At 43.7% G+C, this 21,574-nt stretch overlaps 5 protein-coding genes across 7 annotated transcripts in view; 4 read left to right on the forward strand and 1 right to left on the reverse strand.

The window, feature by feature from the left end:
* Positions 1-14,549, forward strand: part of LOC6546797 (neogenin) — a 35,147-nt gene extending 20,598 nt beyond the window's left edge. Inside the window, exons 2-10 of one of the 2 annotated variants that reach the window (XM_001975855.3) lie at positions 7,084-8,286; positions 8,913-9,573; positions 9,928-10,210; positions 10,275-10,484; positions 10,555-11,885; positions 11,944-12,191; positions 12,252-12,432; positions 13,081-13,214; positions 13,292-14,549. In XM_001975855.3, coding sequence (XP_001975891.2) covers positions 7,084-8,286; positions 8,913-9,573; positions 9,928-10,210; positions 10,275-10,484; positions 10,555-11,885; positions 11,944-12,191; positions 12,252-12,432; positions 13,081-13,214; positions 13,292-13,521 — 4,481 coding nt within the window. In that variant the 3' untranslated portion in view covers positions 13,522-14,549. The remainder of the gene's footprint in view (positions 1-7,083; positions 8,287-8,912; positions 9,574-9,927; positions 10,211-10,274; positions 10,485-10,554; positions 11,886-11,943; positions 12,192-12,251; positions 12,433-13,080; positions 13,215-13,291) is intronic. The other variant, XM_015156128.2, reaches the window with a different exon arrangement.
* On the forward strand, positions 12,457-13,043 carry LOC26527045. The gene has a single exon (XM_015157418.2). The coding sequence runs from the start codon at positions 12,575-12,577 to the stop codon at positions 12,986-12,988; it is 414 nt and encodes a 137-aa protein (XP_015012904.1). The 5' UTR covers positions 12,457-12,574; the 3' UTR covers positions 12,989-13,043.
* Positions 14,550-15,765: 1,216 nt separating the features above from the next.
* LOC6546796 (probable cytochrome P450 301a1, mitochondrial) lies at positions 15,766-18,614 on the forward strand. The gene is made up of 7 exons (XM_001975854.3): positions 15,766-16,204; positions 16,740-16,890; positions 17,038-17,150; positions 17,205-17,398; positions 17,460-17,661; positions 17,718-17,883; positions 17,941-18,614. Exons 1-7 carry the CDS (start codon positions 15,939-15,941, stop codon positions 18,508-18,510), a joined length of 1,662 nt encoding a protein of 553 aa, XP_001975890.1. The 5' UTR covers positions 15,766-15,938; the 3' UTR covers positions 18,511-18,614.
* On the reverse strand, positions 18,573-19,526 carry LOC6546795 (adenylate kinase isoenzyme 6 homolog). Of its 2 annotated transcripts, XM_001975853.3 has the most exons (4): positions 19,388-19,446; positions 19,226-19,324; positions 19,006-19,157; positions 18,573-18,951 (listed from the first exon to the last, which is right to left on the reverse strand). In XM_001975853.3, exons 2-4 carry the CDS (start codon positions 19,269-19,271, stop codon positions 18,622-18,624), a joined length of 528 nt encoding a protein of 175 aa, XP_001975889.1. In that variant the 5' UTR covers positions 19,272-19,324; positions 19,388-19,446; the 3' UTR covers positions 18,573-18,621. The 2 variants fall into 2 exon arrangements, with proteins under 2 accessions (XP_001975889.1, XP_026837136.1); XM_026981335.1 differs by lacking the exon at positions 19,226-19,324 and having other exon boundaries at positions 19,388-19,526.
* Positions 19,527-19,804: 278 nt separating this feature from the next.
* Positions 19,805-21,572, forward strand: LOC6546794 (protein stand still). Its single transcript, XM_001975852.3, has 4 exons — positions 19,805-20,164; positions 20,252-20,524; positions 20,700-20,780; positions 20,958-21,572. Exons 1-4 carry the CDS (start codon positions 19,961-19,963, stop codon positions 21,381-21,383), a joined length of 984 nt encoding a protein of 327 aa, XP_001975888.1. The 5' UTR covers positions 19,805-19,960; the 3' UTR covers positions 21,384-21,572.
* The last annotated feature ends 2 nt before the right edge of the window (positions 21,573-21,574 follow it).

The following is a 21,574-nucleotide window of genomic DNA, read 5'->3' on the forward strand; positions in this document are numbered from 1 at the left end:
CAGAGTTACTGTCATCGTCACTGGTTTTTTGTGTATGCAGAGCAAGTCTTTTGTGAGGAGGCTTTCACGGCCTGCGGCATTTTTGCTGCCAAGGAGCGGGAACAATAAGGAATAGTTTATTTTTAATGCCACCATATCTAGCCATATCTACATATCCTATTCTGTGGCGGCGCTTCACACGCAATGTAGGAAACAAAAAATGCGAGCCTGAAAGGAAAAGAAATCTCTTCTGCATAATAAAATTTGTTGTTCCGAAATGAAGTGGCACAAGCCCTTAGATGATTATCGGTTTGCTGCAGACAGCTTTATGGCATACACACACACACACACTCGGGATGTAATTTGAGTACTTCATTTCCAGGACAAAAGGAGCAAATCTCCTGTCTGTTCCTTTCATTTCTATAGTTTTGCGCAGAATTTCAGGGGCAAAAAAAAAACAGAGAAAAGAAGGTGGGAATCTTTTGTGTGTGTGCGGCATGTTTACAACCTCAGAGGGGAGGAAACTACTTTACTCCAGGCCCAGAGCTCTATGTTTTATTTACAGATGGAGAAGGAGTTTGGCTCACAGGGGCCATGGAGTGGGTTCACTGCAAGCCCATAAATTAGCAGCCAAACCGCAATAGCTCAATGACAATGCGCAAAGGAACAGTCAGTACAGCCAAAATGGTGGGGATAAATTGGGGTTGGACTTACATAAATCCTGCTCGCCCCATTGCCATTAGGTGTTTGATGGCTGCTTGTAATTAGCATAATTGAAATGTAGCCACAGGAACCGGGCTTGGGGTGAAAAGTAAAGTCATCAATTTGATTGCCTTTTGCCTGGCCATTGAACTGAAACGGCATGAAATGTCAAGCGTACAGCGCCATGCAGCTACAAAATCGGAATCAAAATCAAAGCTGCTCTACCCTGCTCTGTTCCCACTTCACTCAAAATCTCCATTGATGTTTTCGCTTGATGCGAGATGCGACAATTTCCATGAACCTGCCCAGACAAACCAGACTAAATTTAGACCCATCTAATGGGGAACATGGTCGGTGGGTGGGTGGCTACAGCCATACAGCCGGTTGGCAGTGCCACGCCCCAAGCCAAATTGGAGCAGAAACTGGGGGATGTTTCGGTACTCAGAGGTGGGGCCTTCCAACGCAGAACCTAATGGCCGAGCAGACGTTTATAATTATATTTGTGCAGCTTTTCGGACCTACAACGGTTGCCAGGATGCCTGGATGCTGGGGAAATAGGATTCAGGATGCGGCATTGCGGCTTTGACTTTATCCTGTAGCTTTTGCATTTGAGTCTCGGTTGCTCTTCAAAGTCACGGCCAGCGTTTTTTATCTATCTGTCTGTCTCGACATTTAATTTTTTTTTACACACCGCCACTCAACATAAAAGGTTTCCAGCCCCTGGGCAGATTTTCACTTAATTTTTTTCTCTATCCCTCTTTGGTCGTGCCATTTTGCGGCTTAGTTAGTGGGCCAAGAGAAAAGTGTCGCATAAGGTGTTAATCAAAACGAAGAAAGTGATAATCAATCGAGCTGAAAACTGTGCTGAGGTGCGAATTGGTTTATGATCAAAAGAGAAAATTGTGCGTCCATCCGTCTAACTGCAAGCTAATGTAAACTAAATTTAAAAGTCAACTAATTAATCACGATGACAAGCTTTAGGAAGTATAAATAATATATTTGAAAACATTCTTGCTATATGGAAATAGTTTCAGATGGTTATAGGTGAAATAAATATTATTGTTTGGGATCAGACTGTTTAGTATTCAGTCCTCTTAGTGAAAATTCCATGATAAATTAAAATTCATGGGATACTCGGGCCAACTGAGAACCTATTCTACCACTTAAACCTTTTAACTAAATCGAATGTATGTGGAAACTTCCCCAACCCTCTGGTGACTTTTAAAAGCCTGAGGATGCATTATTATTCCGAGTGTTACACACTTTAATCTTCTGCTTCCGCGATCCTCGCTAGCCAATTAAATATTCATCCAATTTGGTTTAATTTTTTTTTGCTTTCATTTCCTCCTGCGCATTTTGCACTTTGGCCAACGTGAGCAATGCGATTTTCTTTCGTTTTTCCTTCGGGGGAACTCCTGCAATAAAAAACCCACCAAATGGGTGAGAGGGGCAGGAGTTTGGGTTGGGTGAAAGGAAGGAGCAACTGCATCCATGGCAAATTCACACGCACGTGGGTGGAAAAGGGGTCAATGCAGTCGTTGGCGATGCAGTTTCCGTTCGCAGCAATTTTATTTATTTTTCTTCTTCCCTTACTCTTTTCCTTTCTGCTTTTTTGTTGTTGTTTTTTTTTTGCATACATTTGCGTTTTCCTTCTTATTTTGCAGGCGCATTTCCTTTTTTTTTTGTTGAAGGGGGAACTGGCGTTTGGAGGTGAACTAACCAAACGGAAAATCAACATTGGCAAGCCAATCGATGGTGGACGGATGCCCAGACTTCGCCCGAAGTCGATGTTGCTGTTGCTGCAACTGCTGCTGCTGCTGCAACTGCTGCAGTTGCAGTTGTGACTTTAGGCGCTGCTGCAGTGGCGAGTGCAGCCTGTGGGCCTTTTTCGAGTCGCGTGAGCGTGCGATGCGCATTTCGATAGTGGGGCACAAAATGCAAATGCGGCCAACTGCTGCGGAGCTGGCAGATTTTAGTTGGCGATTTTCGGCTTAGTGTACCCTGGATTTTCCAAGTGGAGAAAGGGGTATTGTGTTTTGTCAATGGGTAGTAACGAATTCATCGAAGTTCTTCCGTTACCAACACGAATTCTATCTGCTGACTTATGCTGTTTTCCGAGTGCTATCATAAAGATATTCCTAGTTAATATATTTTTCGCTTCAAGTACTGAATATAGGGTACCATCTCGTTAGGACAGGGTCGAGCCTTATCCTGAGTCCCATCTCGTTTCGCTGTTCGCCGGTTAGCTGCGTCACCCGCCCGCATTTGGCTTATTGGCACATTTAACCCTTAGTTTGCGAGCTGTGCATAAATTTGGCCAGCGATAAGGTGGCCAGTTTGGAGCCTCGGCCTGCCCAATTTAACCTTAAAAGGTGCTACCATTAGCTGGCTCTAATGGCCACCCCTCTGCGCTCCCCGCTGCGATCGTGGTCCGCTGATATGCGAAATTTTTCTCATTTTGTTTGTCTCTTAAAATATTTTCTGCTTGCCCGGAATCGCCTGACTGGCAAATGGAAATTTCTGGCTAATTGTGCGCTTCTCTTGCGTGCTGCTGGCTCCTTTTTAGGGAGTTTTCTCCTTTTTTGGCCATATGCTAATTTGATTGGCTACTCCGCAGGCTCTGCTGTTTGATTGGAAATCATGTGAGTGTACGGAAATTTAAATAGATGGTTTTCCCAGGCGAACTGCAGCCTGTTAATTCGGTTTCATATATATTCGTAACGTATATTTATAACTCTGAAGAACAGGAAGGTGCGTCTAAAAGAGGTATAATAGTACGAGAAAGTTTTCTTTCAGTGTATCTAATTTTTCATCACCTTGCACAAAACTGTCATGTCTTTCCTGGTCAGGCATTTTTCACTAGACCAATGTTTACAAAGTCCTCTCTTCAGCGAACTGCTAATTTTTTATCGACCAACATACTGCAATTTGCATACGGCAAAAGCGAGTTGTGTTTAAACTTTAAAGGAGCCGGAGAAACTGTCGCCATCTAAGCCTGCTCTGCTCCTTCTTTGGGTTTTATCGTCTGTAAACGAAAATCGTAAAATATGCAAATTCATTGGAGCATCATAAATATTCATGTACCGATACGCTCTCCCTCGCTTTCTGCGTCCACGGATGCGGATCACTTTTGACTCAAACAGCATCAACAAAGTGCATCAAATTCATTTTGAAATTTTCAAATTTTTTCTCTTTTCCTATTTTGTTTTGTGCTGATTGTCGTTAATCTTATGTAAATGCTTGCTGCGTGACTTGTCGAGTTGATTTTGTAGGTCCGGTGCAACAATTAAACTCAATTAAGCCATTTTTCCATCTTCCGACGTGGAGCTTCAGTTTTTAAAGTGGAATTTCTAGGAAAACGAACGCACAAATCTGACTGAATAATAATTGTTTAATTTGATTCAATGAACGCGTCGAGCGTAATTACGGAAATGGCAAACTCAATTGAAAAACAAAATTTATACAAAATGTTTGCTCAATTAAAGCAAATCAACTCTTTTTTCAGCTTTAACTTGCTGCTTTTCCCCCTTTTTTTTTGCATTTATTTTAATTTGCCCGCCGCAAAAAAAAAGGATTTTCACGATGAAAAAGGACGTACAAACTTCGTGAGTTGGGGGAGTATTTCAAATAATGCAAAAAGGGTTCGTTTCCTGTAGCCTTTTTTGTTTTGTATATGCAGACAAAGGCCAACAACAGATTGACAAAAATGCACAAGGTAAGGTTTACAAAAAACCTTAATATAGGGAGAGTACCCTGGAATAATAATGTGCATTTCCTAAGCTTTTAAGGGCTCACAAAACTTGCATTTGCATACAGGATTAGGTATTCTTTTTGTGCCGATTGTCAAGTGCGGTATAATTATAATAATAATTGTGCACATAAATCCGCAACTGTGTAATTAATTGAGCTCTTTCACCATCCCGAAAGGCAAATTGATTTCTCTTTGCAATTACAGTTTAATGAAATGCCACTTCAAATCGAGCCTTTTGTATATAATTGGTTTAATTTATTAATTATGCATTTTTTCGGGCATGTGTGTGAGTGCACGGGCGTGGCACATACCCACCCCCACTGTCATAATTAAAAGCATCCAATAGATAACGAGACATGGAAAAATGGATGGAAAGTCGGCACTAAAAAAACTGAAAACGAAAGAGGGAACCAATTGACACAATTTTTTTGGAGCAGCGATAGCCTCTCTACCCCTCCGACTTTCGAATTTGTATCTCCCTTTCTCTATTTATCTGCTGCCAAAGAGGCGTACAATAAAAATCAATTCGAGCAATAAAGTTTTTAATTGGATTCAGCTCCCTGCTGCTGCGAAGAAGCCATAAAAACCGAATAGTAGCGAGATGTCTCCATTTGATTTAGAACCAGACATGCACACCGAATAATTGTTTAATAAGCTTTAAAAATTCCTCAAATATATTGCAACCCCGTGGCCAAAATGTGCGGGTCTGTTTCTCGAAATTGAGTTGCATACAAAAAATGGAGAACAAAGGGGTTGAAAAGTGCAGGTACCAGTTGCACTGCAGCTGTCTGAAAGTAAATTCACTCGAAATCAAGATTTCATGCAGCTCAGTTCACCTTGACAGTTGACGGGGGTTAAAAGGGTTATACATCCTTGTATATAACACGGTAAATGTATATGGTAAATTATATAGATCAATTACGCACCCATTTTGGGTCTTTATGCCTGCATGTTTGTCTTAACAGCTCCTAAAAGCTGGCCATAAACAAAGGCAGGCATATGGACGGTAAGATGGGGAAAATGTTAAAAAAAAACACACAATTTCATCAAGTGAAATGTGCAAGGAAATAAAATAGAGTTGAGGTTCTGCTCCATCAAACCAAGACCCCAAAAGCAATAACCGTAAAAGCCACACGTTGAGTCTGAAATACTCGAATAAAATGTGAAACACGAGGAACACTCATGCGGGGAGCTGCGCAGGATTGGAGTGGAGGCACCACTTGGGCCGTTAAGTAGTTTACCCTAATAGAGTTGAGTCGAGTTAATATGGAAGCCCAAACCCCACTGCCCAGGGCTCGCATAACTTTGCTGCAACTTTGGCTGAGAATTGCAGGCCAATTGAAGGAGGAGGAATGGAGGGGCGGAAACAGAGCGTATAAATGGCAGGCATACTTCTGTGAAATTCCTGGCAAAAGGCCTAAGTTCACGGGCGGTCAGCGGGAATATGGAAATGTGACTCTGATCCGCAGGGAAAACAGTCCAGCTCCAGAGCAAGTGCAGTCTGGATCCTAAATGCTGAGACCTGACTCCTGTCTCCTAACTCCTCCTCGCTCACTGAAATGCACTGAAATGTAATGTGTAATTCATGACGCAAAATTCGCTTGTACAGCTGAATAAATCTCGTAAATTAAGTCATCATTCCAGCGGCATTTAACTCACGCTTCTCTTCGTCGCAACTCGATGTCTAATTAAGGTTGTTCCCATTTATATATAATTTATTTCGTCCAGTGATGACGCAAAAAATGGTTATTTACGCTTTAAACATTGCTGTATTATTTAGCTTGAATAAAAGAAATATTTAATATGTGAAAGTATGTGTTTAAAGAGAAGTTTAAATATTGAAAAATGTTGTTTCCGTATGTTATAATTTTTAAATGCCTGTTTCAGCTAGTAATCTAAGTTTTTAATGGCTAAAAGCCTCAGCTCTTCCGGCCTGTATGTCTGTATCACCTTTATCCTCGGCATCTAAGCCTTTGAGGATATCAGGCAACGAGCACCTTGCGTTACCCGATTTTTCTTTCAGCCATGTTGGTTTATTCATTGGCAGGTCCTGCCACCCTTCCATCCTCCGGTGCCCCGGCACTCAGTTGGCCCCTCCATCCCGTCGAGCCCAGCCAAAGTGGAAATGCAAATATTTGCGTGCCTCCGGCGACCCCTTTGCAATTTCCTCAGACTCTGCCCCTGCCCTTGCCACTGCATGCCTTCCAGAGAGAGTTGGCCTTTGTAGCCTCAATTATTCAGCCATGTTTACAAGTTGACAGATTGCAGAAGCTGCCGTTCCTCGAGTGGAGGCACACTCCGGTAAACTGGGGGCGTCCGACTTGAGCCGTAGCACAAACCCCAATCGACTGTGCCCACGCCACTCGCAAAAAAAAATCACAATACCCATAGTATTCTAGTTCCTCAAGGAATTGTATAATAATGTAAGGAATTGTTTAAAAGCTGTAGGACTGCATCATCCAATTTGGGGTTTTCTACATCTTGGTTAAAAAATCTATATGAAATATGTTGTTGTTGTTGGTTGACGATTTATATTAAATCGTTGAAGAAAATTATATTAAAGAAGCACAAATTTATGACTTAAATTTTTATATTTATATACTAGCACTTTTTTCTGGCAGTGCATTAATAGCAACCCCTCTATTTTGCAGCGCTTTCGTTCACCTTGGAGCCGCAGGATGCCGTAGTGCCCGAGGGCCACTCGGTGCTGCTCCAGTGTACAGGCACTGCATCCACGGGACGCACAGGCAAGGGCAAGGCCAGCTCGCCCAGCTCAGTAAGCATCCGGTGGCGAGGTCCAGATGGACAGGACCTGGTCATCGTGGGCGATACGTTCCGCACCCAACTGAAGAATGGATCACTCTACATCAGCTCCGTCGAGGAGAACCGCGGACTGACGGGAGCCTACCAGTGCCTGTTGACGGCCGAGGGCGTGGGCAGTATACTCAGTCGACCCGCACTGGTGGCCATTGCTCGGCAGCCAGATCTGAACCAGGACTTCCTGGAAACGTACCTGCTGCCAGGTCAGACGGCTTACTTCCGTTGCATGGTGGGCGATGCCAACTGGCAGGAGGGCGTTAAACACTCGGTGCAGTGGCTCAAGGATGACGTGCCACTGCCCGTGGACAAGTTGCGCATGGTAGTTCTGCCCAACGGAGCGCTGGAAATCGACGAAGTGGGCCCATCGGATCGGGGTTCCTACCAGTGCAACGTGACTTCGGGCAGTTCCTCCCGGCTGAGCAGCAAAACGAACTTGAACATCAAGAAACCCAGTGACCCGGGTGCCGACAATTCAGTGGCTCCATCGTTCCTTGTGGGACCTTCACCCAAAACCGTGAAGGAGGGCGACACCGTCACCCTGGACTGCGTGGCCAACGGAGTGCCAAAGCCGCAGATAAAGTGGCTGCGAAATGGCATGGATCTGGACTTTAACGACCTGGACTCGCGTTTCTCCATCGTTGGAACGGGCTCGCTGCAAATCTCCAGTGCCGAGGACATTGATTCAGGGAACTACCAGTGCCGCGCCAGCAATACGGTGGATTCTCTTGATGCTCAGGCCACGGTGCAGGTACAGGAACCACCTAAGTTCATCAAGGCGCCCAAGGATACCACTGCCCACGAGAAGGACGAACCGGAATTGAAGTGCGATATCTGGGGAAAGCCAAAGCCCGTAATTAGGTGGCTTAAGAACGGAGATCTCATAACTCCCAATGACTACATGCAACTGGTGGATGGTCACAATCTGAAGATCCTTGGACTGCTGAACTCCGATGCTGGGATGTTCCAGTGCGTGGGCACCAATGCCGCCGGCAGTGTCCATGCTGCAGCTCGTCTGCGGGTTGTCCCGCAAGGAGGTGAGTGGAATTTCTGGAGATGTAACCAAAGTAGAACTAGCTCGGTGTCCAGTATTTGTGCAGCTTAAACAATTGGCGCCTCTTGGAGGCCTGTAAATTGACCCAATGAAATTCAAAGCCGTATACCCCAACTCCCCCTATCTCATTTGTTGTACAAATATCCTTTCCTTCATCCTGCTTTTGTAAAATAATTTCCTATGCGCCTATGTGTGTATTGTTTGTATAGTGATAAATTTAATTACTCAGATTATTTTATGTCAAAATATGGAAATATCTTTTGTGTGTGTTTGACAATAATAAAATCTTGTACTTTATGTTTATATGGTTTTAAACTTGCTTACCATTCAGCGGTTTGAATGCACACATCATTTAAATAGGATTAAACAATTTAAACAGTCAATCGGCTTAAATGAAGTGAATAAATTATTTATTGAGCACACAAGAGAGATTTCAGTACACATTATCAATATTTAACCACATGAAATGAATTTTATTAATTTCAAATATAATTTATTAACTTATTGTTTATTTCGTTTTTTCTTTTATTTCCTTTATCCTTGCCTCATTTCCATTAAATATCACCCCAATCACAACCATCCAACCACCAACAAATCCCACTCCCAAAGTGAAAATCAAAAAACGAAAATCCCAAGGCCACTCCACCAAATCCCTCCAGACCTTTGACAATCTGACCAAGCGTCGCAAGCCCTTCAATTCGGGTGAGCAGCTGCGAACCAAGTCCGGTGGGAGTTTTCCCTTTTCGGACGAGGACGATGACCTAGACGACGATGACGCTGGTACGACACGACTAAGGATCCCTTCCGGAAAGCTTCCCAAATTTGAGCAACCGCTCAACGACCGCAGATTCAATATCCTAAACGCGGGGAGTGCTCTGCCGCTGGAGAACCAATCCAAGAGTTACGAGGACGATGACGATGACTACGACGAGGACGATCCAGCTAAGCAGGCCCTGCTGGAGGCCTACAAACAGGGCGAGGACGCACAGAAAATACTGGACTCCTGGCAGTCGGCCAAGAGCAAGAAATCCCAGCAGCAAAAACAATACCCTGCTTCCCCAGATTCCCCCGAACAGGATCCGAGTGTTCCGCATCCAGGTGCCAAGCCATTGGACAGCGGACTCCAGGCCCGATTGCCCAGCCAGCCGCGCGATCTGGTTGCACAGATTGTGAAGTCCCGATTTGTGACCCTCAGCTGGGTGGAACCACTCCAAAACGCCGGCGATGTGGTCTACTACACGGTCTACTACAAGATGAACAACAGCGAGAGGTGAGTGGCGGGAAAGCATCGCATTGCCCGCATAATTATCATCCGCTCCATTAGTCAGCAATTAGCAGAGATTAACCCTGTTTGCGTAGTTGGCCAATCGCCTAACGACTTCATCTCCTCAGCGAAGCGGAAATGATTTTGCTTTCGATTGAATCTAACTTTCTGTCTGGCTTCCATCCTGTGGCCGTTTCCTGACCGCCCTTAAACAAAATAACATGTATCATATTTTTTGATGATAATTACTTAAAGTTTATGAAAAAAGGCCTATAGTCAAAATAAAATTATATCTATAAGAAAGAATATAATAACATTATTAAGGAAATCAATTAATTCAATGTTTCACAACTATTTTAGGGAGCAAAAAATGGTTACCAAGTCCCATGACGATCAACAAGTCAATATTCAATCGCTGCTGCCCGGCAGAACCTATCAATTCCGAGTGGAACCCAATACCAATTTCGGCAGCGGCGCATCCTCTGCTCCACTAGAAGTTAGTACCCAACCGGAGGTGAACATTGCAGGTCCACCACGCAACTTTGAAGGATATGCCCGCAGTCACAAAGAGATCTACGTCAAATGGGAAGAGCCCACGGTAACCAATGGAGAGATACTCAAGTATCGAGTCTACTATTCCGAGGTGAGATACAAAAAAACAAAATACTATAAACATAATGCTTGAATTCCGATCTATTTACTTACAGAACGACAGTGGTGCTGATTTAAATCAGGATAGTACTGCTTTGGAAGCTATTCTTACCGATCTGCGACCCCATACGGATTACGTGATTTCAGTAGTACCTTTTAATCGAAACGGAATGGGGGACTCCTCAGCAGAGATCCGTGTGAAGACGTTTTCCGCCACGCCGTCGGAACCCCCTAATAATGTTACTCTGGAAGTGACCAGCTCTAGCGTAAGTAGATATGCAAATATGAAGTACAAATATGAATAAATTTCATGGGTTAATTATATTACCCAAATAGTCCATAACCGTCCACTGGGAGCCGCCTGCAGAGGAAGATCGCAATGGCCAGATTACGGGCTACAAGATTCGCTATCGCAAGTTCAAGGATGCACCCCAGGTGAAGAGTACTCCTGCCAATATTCGTTACTTTGAGTTGAGCAACTTGGATCGTAATGCCGAGTACCAGGTGAAGATTGCTGCAATGACTGTGAACGGATCGGGACCTTTTACGGAATGGTATCGTGCGAACACCTTGGAGAACGATCTAGACGAGACCCAAGTTCCGGGCAAACCCATTTGGATAAGCATCCACCCAGGAGCCAACAATATTGCGCTACATTGGGGTCCTCCGCAGCATCCGGAAATCAAGATACGCAACTACGTGCTGGGCTGGGGTCGTGGAATTCCCGATGAGAACACCATCGAGCTAAAGGAAACTGAGCGCTATCATGTACTCAAATCTCTAGAGTCAAATATGGATTATGTGGTGTCGCTAAGGGCTAGAAATGTTAAGGGCGATGGTCCGCCTATTTATGACAACATTAAGACCCGCGACGAGGAGCCTGTAGACGCACCGACTCCCCTAGAGGTTCCGGTGGGTCTACAAGCCATCACCATGTCCAGCTCCTCGATTGTGGTCTACTGGATTGACACGATGCTGAACAAAAATCAGCATGTAACAGATAATCGCCACTATACGGTTAGCTATGGCATCACGGGATCCAATCGCTATCGCTACCACAACACCACGGATCTGAACTGCATGATTAATGATTTGCGACCCAATACGCAGTACGAATTTGCAGTTAAGGTGGTCAAAGGACGCAGAGAGTCCTCCTGGTCGATGTCTGTGTTAAATATTACTTATCAGAATGTACCGGTTACACCGCCTCGAGAGGTTACTGTGCGCTTGGATGAGTTAAATCCGCCCACTGTGATCGTCCAGTGGATCCCTCCAAAACATACTCTTGGTCAGATTACCGGGTACAATATCTACTACACCACCGACACCACGAAGAGAGATCGCGACTGGTCAGTTGAAGCATTTGCCGGCGAGGAAACTATGCTCATGCTACCGAATCTGAAACCTTACACCACATACTACTTTAAGGTTCAGGCTAGAACCACCAAGGGAACCAACAATGCTCCGTTCTCCGCTCTGGTATCGTACACCACAAGTGCAGCCGTTACCATGCAGGAGCCCGACACCATTGCCAAGGGAATCGACAACGAGAAGCTGCTGTACATCATTATAGCAGGCACTGCTGTTGTGTTACTTGTGGTGCTCTTGGGCGTCCTATTGCTATGCCGACGTAAACCACAATCTTCGCCCGAACACACGAAGAAGAGGTGGGTTTCTCTAAACAATATTATCAACATAGCTTTACCAATATTTATTCATTTGCAGCTACCAAAAGAACAATGTTGGCGTGCCCAAACCACCAGATCTATGGATACACCACGATCAAATGGAGCTGAAAAACATAGATAAGGGCTTGCACACTGTGACACCCGTCTGCAGCGATGGAGCCTCGAGCAGTGGTGCACTCACACTGCCACGATCAGTGGTGCACAGTGAATACGAGGTGGAGACGCCAGTGCCAGGTCATGTGACCAATTCCCTGGACAAGCGGTCCTATGTGCCAGGATATATGAGTGAGTGACAGCCATCACTTCGTAAGATGACTGAATATTAAAGCCATATTTCTTCAACAGCCACATCAATGAATGGAACGATGGAGCGACCTCAGTACCCGCGCACCCAATATAGCCACCAAAATCGATCCCACATGACCATGGAGGCTGGTCTCTCCCAGCAGAGTCTCACCCAGCCGCAGAGCAACTCGATGGCTCAGACCCCAGAGCATCCATATGGAGGCTACGATGCCAACTTCTGGTAAGTAAAGTGGGCGGTGCTTTAGTTAAATTATTTTAGTTATCGGCGCTCACATGGGCATGTGCACACATTTCGGAGATAGAAATTCTACAAAATTCCCCTAGTATTTTATCTACTCTGCGAAAAAGAACAAGATTCGAGAATGTGCTCGAGGACGCGTTGGGGACGGATCGATCCCAGTTTGCAGGTCAACTTGGTGCACGGACCGTCAAGCAGGGTAATCAAGCTTGACAACAAAACGCTGCCACGACGTGTCGAGCAGCAGCTCCTGCTAATGGCTTCGCCGTCGCCGTTCCTCAATTTTATGAACAAATTTCGCTTGGATGAGATCCTGATTAACCATCAGTACAAGGGCGTCTACAGCATGCGCACCGCGGCCACCATCACCGAGTTGGCCACCTACACGTGGAACGTGATGTCTGTCTCCGATCGCCAGCCGTACATCCGGTTGGCCCGGTTGGCGCAGAAGATTCAGCAATGGCGGAGGCTGCGCTTTCTGGGCCGCAGCAGTCGGTCGGGGACCAAGCGCAATCCCCCATGTCCCATTGTTGTTTAAGCAAGTCTTGGTTTTTGTTTAGTAGCAGCAAAAAGTTTTGAATAAAATAAATTCTACCATTAAATGGTATTCTATTTTGCTTATCCTTACAGCAATGCAGGAAATGCGGCTGCAGGCAATGGCTGTGTGTCCACCATTGAAAGTTCTAAGCGTGGCCATCCTCTAAAGAGCTTCAGTGTGCCGGGTCCACCACCCACTGGCGGAGCCACCCCCGCTAACAAGCATAGTGAGTATTTTTAGCAGTCCAATTTGAATTCGACCGGAATTGAAGTACAATGACTAATCTCAATGATTGCTCTACAGCTCCCGCCGTCACAATACGTCCACAAAACCAATCGCCCTACAAGAAACCATCATTCTCGGCTGCCACGCCCAATCGGCTACAGGGCGGTGGCTCGGTAGTGCACTCAACCGATGAGATTCAAAGACTTGCCCCCAGCACATCCACCGAGGAGCTTAACCAGGAAATGGCCAATCTGGAGGGCCTCATGAAGGATCTGAGCGCAATCACGGCCAACGAGTTCGAGTGTTAACACTGATGCCGCCTTAATAATGTCCGGCTGGCTGAAAGTATTAGTCGTCAAACAGTGGATGTTAATTGTTTCTTAGTTTCTGTTTTATTTAATTAATTTAACTCGAATTTGTGAATTGCAGTGAACCGACTTGAATTGTGTTCCCCTCCAGGGAGGTCCGTTTAGTTTAAGTTAATCAAATGTGCGATATATTAATGACCGTAAAGAACTGTAAATACGAACGACGCCGCCATATACATTTTTAAGTCTAGATACACACATTCATACCTATAAATATAAATAAGGCATAGTTAATTATCGAATAAGAAGAGTGTAAAAACGGTGACAGAAAAAAGAGTAAGAAATTAGACGAACAGCGTCTATTGTGCAGGATCGGTTCTGTCTCTAAACTGTCACACGACATTTCATATTTATCAATCTGCATCATCTTAATTTAATCCGCAACCGTGAGCGGATAGTCTAAGTCTACCATACATATGCCATTCTATATTCATATGCAAGCAGCATCTTAGCTAAGTTTCATACTAGTAAAGACCCTAAAAACGTACTTTTATGCTATTATAACCCAATCAAAACAATCAAAATCATTCTACCTAGACTTGTCCCCAAAAGTGTTCTTCTATTTTGTTTGTCCATTCATATGCATGAGTTTGATACGTGCCATTCAATGATTTGACGCCAATCCAACACAACTACTTAAGCTATAAAGTCATGGTCTAGACTAAGCCAGCAAAGCATTTACGATTTAAACTATACTATTATTAAATGGTGGTATGGCATTGTCTGTTTTACCACATAAGGAGTAATTAAACTTTTTTAAAAGATTTTGATGTGTTCAAAGTTTTTAAAGCCAAGAAAGTTTACTGTTTTTATGCGTTGTTCACCAAAAAACACTGTATCTAACATTGCTTTGCACAACAATCTCATTAAACTCAGCAAAACATTTCCAAAAACGCAAATGCACAAGAAAAGCATTTGCAAAATTGTGAAATTTTAATTGTATTGAACGTAAACTTTGTAATCAAAAAAAATTGCTAAATATATAAAGAATATGTGAACACAAGTCTCGTTTCGCTTGATTATTAATGGTTAGACACATTTTATTCTGTTCTTTCAATGAACATTGTCACATGGGCCCTCCAAACTTTGTACGTTGCAAATCGAAGTTGTATTTTATAGATGCCCTGCGGTAGAGGCAAGTTCTTGAGGAAATCATCTGAAAATTCTAGGTTATCCAAAATAATGTCGTGCTATATGGGAGCACAAAATAATTAATCTTCACTGCGCTTTGTGTGACTTCACGACACGAGTGATTTAAATTCGATCGCGTCATAATTGCATTCATAATTTCGTATTTGATTTCGTATTTCGTTTTCAAATAATGTGTAATGATTTATTATGAGCACTATGTGAAACTAGTTCATTTCTTTTAACGTAAATTTTATTTATATAACCATACCAATTAAAGCGTTTCATGTTAAGCTTGCTGTATACTTTTTGGCTTATCCTGCATATTGCCTCCGGCATTTTTAATAAAGTCGAATTTGATAATTTGGACAAAGTATGTTTATGGTTCAGAATATAGAGGCGCAGGAAATGTATCTAATTAGAGCCGTTTTACTAGGCTATATGATTTTCCTAAAGTCGTGGAACTACCCAATTATGAATTGGGTAGTCATATTTTTCTATTATCATATTCTCAAACCATTTTTTTTCAGTGCGCAAAATGGGCCCAGCAAGCCTTTGCTTCATTGATGGCTGATGGCTGATTTTCGTTCGCACGTGTTTGGCCTGTAAAAGTTATTGTTTACACTGAGTGACGGAACGGAAAGTTCTTGACCTGTGGGTCAGGGAATTATTCACCTCTGGAGCCCATTGCGAAACAACTTTTTTCTGTAAGTGCAGTGCCGTTTTTACGTCTTAAATACATACAATAATTTTGGCACTTCGCCAAAATATCTATAAAGAGGATATTGTAATTCGATTTGTTAACGTAAATACTTTGTTTTATAATGACTGCTTAACATAACAAAAAAAGCAAATACCTTGGACCGATAAGATATGGTAATTGGTTTTAAGGATAGTTCAAAACATCCTCCACAGAATTTATGAAACAATTGTTTACATTTTACAAGTTTTTAAAGCAGAGCGCCAATTGTTAAGAGCACTTTCTCTTTTCAAACAGCAAAGAGAATCAGCTTAAAACGTAAACGTAGCTTGTTTGGATCGTCGGAGCTTGAGCTGCCAGTAGTTTGTGCCAGGCAGCCGTCCAGTGTGGAACTTGATTGCGGCTCCCGCTAGAAGCAAGTTTCGTTGCCCTGCGGAGATCAGTGTGTCAACGTCAACAGAAGACAATTGGAAATCGAGGCTTACGACCAGTGAAATCTGATTTGAATTTAAATCGGCTTAGACGAGTAATGAACAATCTATCGCTGAAAGCGTGGCGTTCCACAGCCTCCTGTGGCCCCAATCTTCGGCAATGTGCGCCGAAGTTCGGTGGACCAGGTTCCAGGCGCTCGGAGAGCCGTGAAAGCTCCACGGGCGTGGCTACATGTCCGCATCTGGCGGATTCGGAGGAGCCCAGTGCACCGCGTGTACACTCCACTTCCGAGTGGCAAAACGCTCTGCCCTACAATCAAATTCCCGGACCCAAGCCCATTCCTATTTTGGGCAATACATGGAGGTAATAAAACCGATAACCCATCAACAAAAAAACGAAAGACTGAAGACGCGAACTCACTCGCTTTCTCCAAGCTAACTGCAATTGCAATAAAACCAAACACTCTCCGTTTCACCTGACCCAATTAACTTGGATAGCTTGTTCAACACTTATTGAATTCACCATGATGATGATGTTCGTTTATTTGCTTGGATTTTGTGCAAAAAACACGCAACCCCAACTAGTAAAAATTATGAATGCTAACTAAATATTTATGGGAGACTTGAGTTTTCTTAACGATTCTTGTTAAATGTGCTTGTGGGATTCCATCAATTTACACCTGTCCAATCCCAAACTTTAAGTTACAATCCGTTCGATGGAACGTCATCCACTTAATTAGCGTTCAATTAGCGCTAAATTCAAGGTCGCCCTAATAACGTGTGAAATTTTGCTGCATGCTGACGAATTTTGCTCACAATCCATATTTTTGCGCCTTTGGAAAAAGTCAATGCATCTTTCATTGTCGTAGAGAGTTAGTTTAACCTTGACTATTCCATAGACTGATGCCAATAATTGGCCAATACACCATCTCCGATGTGGCCAAAATATCATCGCTGCTGCACGATCGTTATGGCAGAATTGTGCGTTTTGGAGGTCTTATAGGACGGCCCGATCTTTTGTTCATCTACGATGCTGACGAAATTGAAAAGGTAAGCATTAAGACACGCCAGCGGCTTGGGACTTTCCGCATGACCAACGAAGCACGAAGGCACCAAGCCATTACACACATTTCTGGCACCGTACAAATTGCCCCCAGTTGTCGGATATTAAGCTATAGCAATTTGATGAATTTCCAGTGCTATCGAAGCGAGGGACCCACCCCGTTCCGTCCCTCGATGCCCAGTTTGGTCAAGTACAAGAGTGTGGTGCGCAAGGATTTCTTTGGCGAGCTGGGCGGCGTAGTCGGAGTGTAGGTGCAATCGCCACATGTGTTCAGCTTGTAATTTATTCCAACTTAATTCAGGCACGGAGAGCCTTGGCGGGAGTTCCGTTCGCGTGTCCAGAAGCCGGTGCTGCAGTTGTCCACCATTCGCCGGTATCTACAGCCCCTGGAAGTTATCACCGAGGACTTCCTGGTGCGCTGCGAAAATCTGTTGGACGAAAACCAAGAGCTGCCCGAAGATTTCGACAATGAAATTCACAAGTGGTCACTGGAATGTAAGTATTCCTCGTGAATACTTATAGCAATACAAGACAACTCACAATGTTTAATCATCAGGCATTGGACGCGTGGCCTTGGACACTCGTTTGGGCTGTCTGGAATCGAATCTGAAGCCGGATTCTGAGCCCCAGCAAATTATTGATGCAGCCAAGTATGCCCTGCGCAACGTGGCCACTTTGGAGCTGAAAGCTCCGTATTGGAGATACATTCCCACGCCTCTGTGGACGCGCTATGTAAAGAACATGAACTTCTTTGTGGGGTAAATAAATTTTTAGAACATTTGATCTGCAACAAATAAATTCTATGCTACTACAGTGTCTGCATGAAGTACATTCAGAGTGCCACCGAAAGACTAAAGACCCAAGATCCCAGTCTGCGTGCCGGCGAGCCCTCGCTGGTCGAAAAGGTGATCCTTTCGCAGAAGGACGAAAAAATAGCCACCATAATGGCGCTTGATTTGATTCTTGTTGGAATAGATACGGTCAGATAAGATAAATAGAAAAGAAGATAGAAATTCTAACTGATATCTATTTTGCAGATATCTATGGCAGTTTGTTCCATGTTATACCAACTGGCCACTCGTCCAGTGGAGCAGCAAAAGGTTCACGAGGAACTAAAGCGACTGCTTCCCGATCCAAATACACCACTCACAATTCCGCTTCTGGATCAGATGCACCACCTGAAGGGCTTCATCAAGGAAGTGTTCCGCATGTACAGCACCGTGATTGGAAACGGAAGAACTCTCATGGAGGACAGTGTAATCTGTGGCTACCAGGTGCCCAAGGGAGTGCAGGCGGTCTTTCCGACTATTGTCACGGGTAATATGGAGGAGTATGTCACGGACGCAGCCACTTTCAGGCCCGAAAGATGGTTGAAACCACAGCATGGTGGAACTCCGGGCAAACTTCATCCGTTCGCCTCACTGCCTTACGGCTATGGAGCTCGGATGTGTCTTGGTCGTCGATTCGCTGATCTGGAGATGCAAATACTGCTGGCCAAGCTACTGCGAAACTACAAATTGGAGTACAACCACAAGCCACTGGATTACGCAGTCACTTTCATGTATGCGCCGGATGGACCGCTTCGCTTTAAGATGACACGAGTTTAGTTTGTAGACTTAAGATTTCGATATTATACACACTGTTGTAAATAATAGGCACTTTACAAACAAACGTTTAAGATTTTATACATAAGGTTATAACAAACTACCAATAATTTTTTATTTTCTTTTCCACATACGATACCAGTTTTTGACAGTTTTCAAGCTTGTATGGGCGTCTGCCTTTGTCTCGCCCTTCAGTTCGAATACAATATCTGATTTATAGGAGTCCCGGGCCTCTTCCAAAATGGTTCCAAAGATTTCGCACTGAATATTAGATGTCAGTTTCTTTTCGTTGTAGTTGCGCTCCTTCAGACGATCGTAGAGCGTTGTATTGGGACAGGTTACCACGAAGACCGCCTGAAACCAGCGCTCTGGAAAGAAATCACAGCCATGATATTCCACGACGTTGCCTCCCTTGGCCATTAGGGGCTCCAAGTGATCCATCAGCTAAATAATACCATATATACATTAAATATATTAGATAATAAATCATTTTTATACTTTTTCTTCATCCAGAATGGGACAATCGTACTCTTCGTCATATTCCTCTACAAAGTTGTTCTCCTTTGCGATTTTGGAGCAATCCAGCCACTCAAACTTCAGTTCGGATGCTATACGTTCGCATAAATACGACTTTCCCGCTCCAGGAGTTCCTATAATTAAATTAAATTTTATTTAGGACATAAAAACTTTAATGTTTGAAAGGGGCAGCAAAACCCACCGGTTATTAATATATTGGGCTTTGCATCTGATTCTGGTTCCGACATATCGTTTGCATGTATGTATAAGGCCTGATATAAACACTTTTTTTTAGTTTCCTCTAAAGTTCAACACGTGAGGCAAATAAGTTGTTTATATTTTAGATACCAAGCTGCCAACTTACTTTCTTTCGTGCACCTGGTAGAGCTGCCATCATGTTTCAGAGCCAGTCTAGAGCTGCCAGACTGTTTGGCCGCGTATTCTTTATCGATGCCTTGGCGCAAAGTTACAATATATGTACAATTATTTAAAAAAAAAAAGATTTAAAAATAACTCAACATAATACTTATTTATTGATTTAGATCGTCATATTGGCGTCAAAAAAATTGATTAAACTTTTCTAATAATGCGAAATTTATCCGCCAGCCTACATATAACATAACATACAATTCAACGGACACAATTATTCGATTCAATTAAGTCATTCATTAGAGCATTATAAAGATAAATATTACTTCGTGACCTATTTTATTACACGACAAATAATGTCAACCTTAAACGTACACAGGGGCCTTTTTCGATTCTTTTTGTCAATCTTCGTTTGGGAAAGAACCGTTGCTTTTGCCTAGTTTTCTCTTCCTTTCCCTTTCATTCCCTGCTAGGAGAGAATCTGTATCTCTTCCTCTGCTTTGACATTCCTCCTTTTGTCTTCGTTCTCGAAAGCTAGCAGGTTCATTCCCATTTATGAAACTGAAAAATGTCCGTGAACTTGGACGAAAAGATGGAGCAGAAAAACAATCCGGAAAGGCGCCAACATGTGCCGTACATCCTGAACGGAGAACTATATCGAATCGAGAACCAGGTGGGCGACAATGTCACAGTCAAGTGCTGCTACTGTCCGCCGGATCGGATTTATCGTGGCAGTGTCCGCTCCACCGGGAATTTCCACATGCACATCAAGGTATGGGACTCCACCCTTTGGCTTTGGTTAATTGGAAGCTTCTAACGTGTTTTATTTTTTTTTATTTTTGATAATCCCCGGGCGCAGAGACGTCATAGTTCCCTGCTGGGTAAACTTCATGAAATGAAGGTGGCTGCCCTGGAGGAACGCCGTGATCGGATCATGAAAAACAGACGCTTTAATAAGCCGCGCAAGAAGACACCGGTCCCAGTTGCACCCGCAAGTACAGCTGCGCAGTGCGATTCCGGGGTGTTTGTGGACATGGAAGCTGCTCCACCGGCGGGAAAAGAAAGCCACGAGCTGAAAATCAAAACGGTGTTCCAGCGCCACAAGCAAGAGCAGGAGGGAGCCACACGCAGGGTATGTACATATGTTTCACGCAAAGGAAAGGAGCGAGATGTCCGCATCTCTCACCTTGCCATTAACCGTTAGAATCGAACCGTATTCATACATATACTGTATCTGTTCGGATGGCGAAATAGCTCAATGAACGTTGAACATGTATTGGTGAGCTAATATCTCTATTTCTTTCCAGTCTGGAGATTCCACTTCAGATAACACTGTCAAAGCGAATCTACCAAATATCCCCAAGAACCTGGGAGTTGCCGTTCAAAACGTAAGTTCCCCAAATTGGTACTGCCCTTAACTCGCAAAAGATTTATGTTTCTAAATATTAAATAAAAATGTAGATATTTTTTAGTACATATAATATTCAAGTTTTGGGCATATTTTAATTAGAATCTAGCCAATTAGTATACTGACAGAAACTTTCACTTTACATGGACTTTTTCAGGTCTCAAACATCACGCTGGAGACACTGCCTAACGGTTCGACTCCTGCCAGTGTCTCCCTTCTGGGTCGTCCCGTCAAGCCCGAGCAAGGTAGTGGTTCCCCATTTCTCTCTGATCAGCCGGCTGCCATCGATTTGAGCCAGGTTCCGCCAGTGCAGGGTGGGAGTAAATCTAGTGGATCGCTGGCTTCATCGATGGAGGACGTCTCCATGGAGTACTCACGCTCCCAGGCCCTCTCACAATCGCTGTCCATGGCCCACTTCTTGGAACAGCCTCAGCGGGATGTGCTGCAGCGCCTGGAGCGCTCAATGGCCCAAATAAGCCAGGAGTTGCACTGCCGCAACCGCATCGAGCACAACCGAATGTTGTTGGAGGCAGCCAAGTTCAAGTATCTGAATCCGAATTTTCAATTTGAGCCCAATCTATAAGCGGTCCATTAAAAAAGCCAGCTAGACTGCCTTCCAGATTCTGAATCGAAACCAAATGGTAAAACGTTTTAAAACAACCATTCCATAGATAAATGACTAAGCTGCCCCAAATATATTTGTAAACTTTACGAATCTCGACATAAATTTCCTATTTAGGATAACAGAAAATACGGTTATAGTTTGATTTCCAC

This window comes from Drosophila erecta, unplaced genomic scaffold (assembly GCF_003286155.1).
Source record: "Drosophila erecta strain 14021-0224.00,06,07 unplaced genomic scaffold, DereRS2 tig00000092-arrow-pilon, whole genome shotgun sequence".
In the NCBI taxonomy this organism is placed as follows: Eukaryota; Metazoa; Arthropoda; class Insecta; order Diptera; family Drosophilidae; genus Drosophila; species Drosophila erecta.

Excerpts from the sequence above, each read along its gene's own strand:
- LOC26527045 (XM_015157418.2), top strand. The coding sequence starts at position 12,575 with ATGTGCTCGAGGACGCGTTGGGGACGGATCGATCCCAGTTTGCAGGTC.
- LOC6546796 (XM_001975854.3), top strand. The coding sequence starts at position 15,939 with ATGAACAATCTATCGCTGAAAGCGTGGCGTTCCACAGCCTCCTGTGGC. Across the intron at positions 16,205-16,739 it reads ATTTTGGGCAATACATGGAG|ACTGATGCCAATAATTGGCC; the intron begins GTAATAAAACCG and ends ACTATTCCATAG. Across the intron at positions 17,884-17,940 it reads TTCTTGTTGGAATAGATACG|ATATCTATGGCAGTTTGTTC; the intron begins GTCAGATAAGAT and ends TCTATTTTGCAG.
- LOC6546795 (XM_001975853.3), bottom strand. The coding sequence starts at position 19,271 with ATGTCGGAACCAGAATCAGATGCAAAGCCCAATATATTAATAACCG. Across the intron at positions 19,158-19,225 it reads GCCCAATATATTAATAACCG|GAACTCCTGGAGCGGGAAAG; the intron begins GTGGGTTTTGCT and ends ATTTAATTATAG. Across the intron at positions 18,952-19,005 it reads CCATTCTGGATGAAGAAAAA|CTGATGGATCACTTGGAGCC; the intron begins GTATAAAAATGA and ends GGTATTATTTAG.
- LOC6546794 (XM_001975852.3), top strand. The coding sequence starts at position 19,961 with ATGTCCGTGAACTTGGACGAAAAGATGGAGCAGAAAAACAATCCGGAA. Across the intron at positions 20,165-20,251 it reads ATTTCCACATGCACATCAAG|AGACGTCATAGTTCCCTGCT; the intron begins GTATGGGACTCC and ends CCCCGGGCGCAG. Across the intron at positions 20,525-20,699 it reads AGGAGGGAGCCACACGCAGG|TCTGGAGATTCCACTTCAGA; the intron begins GTATGTACATAT and ends ATTTCTTTCCAG.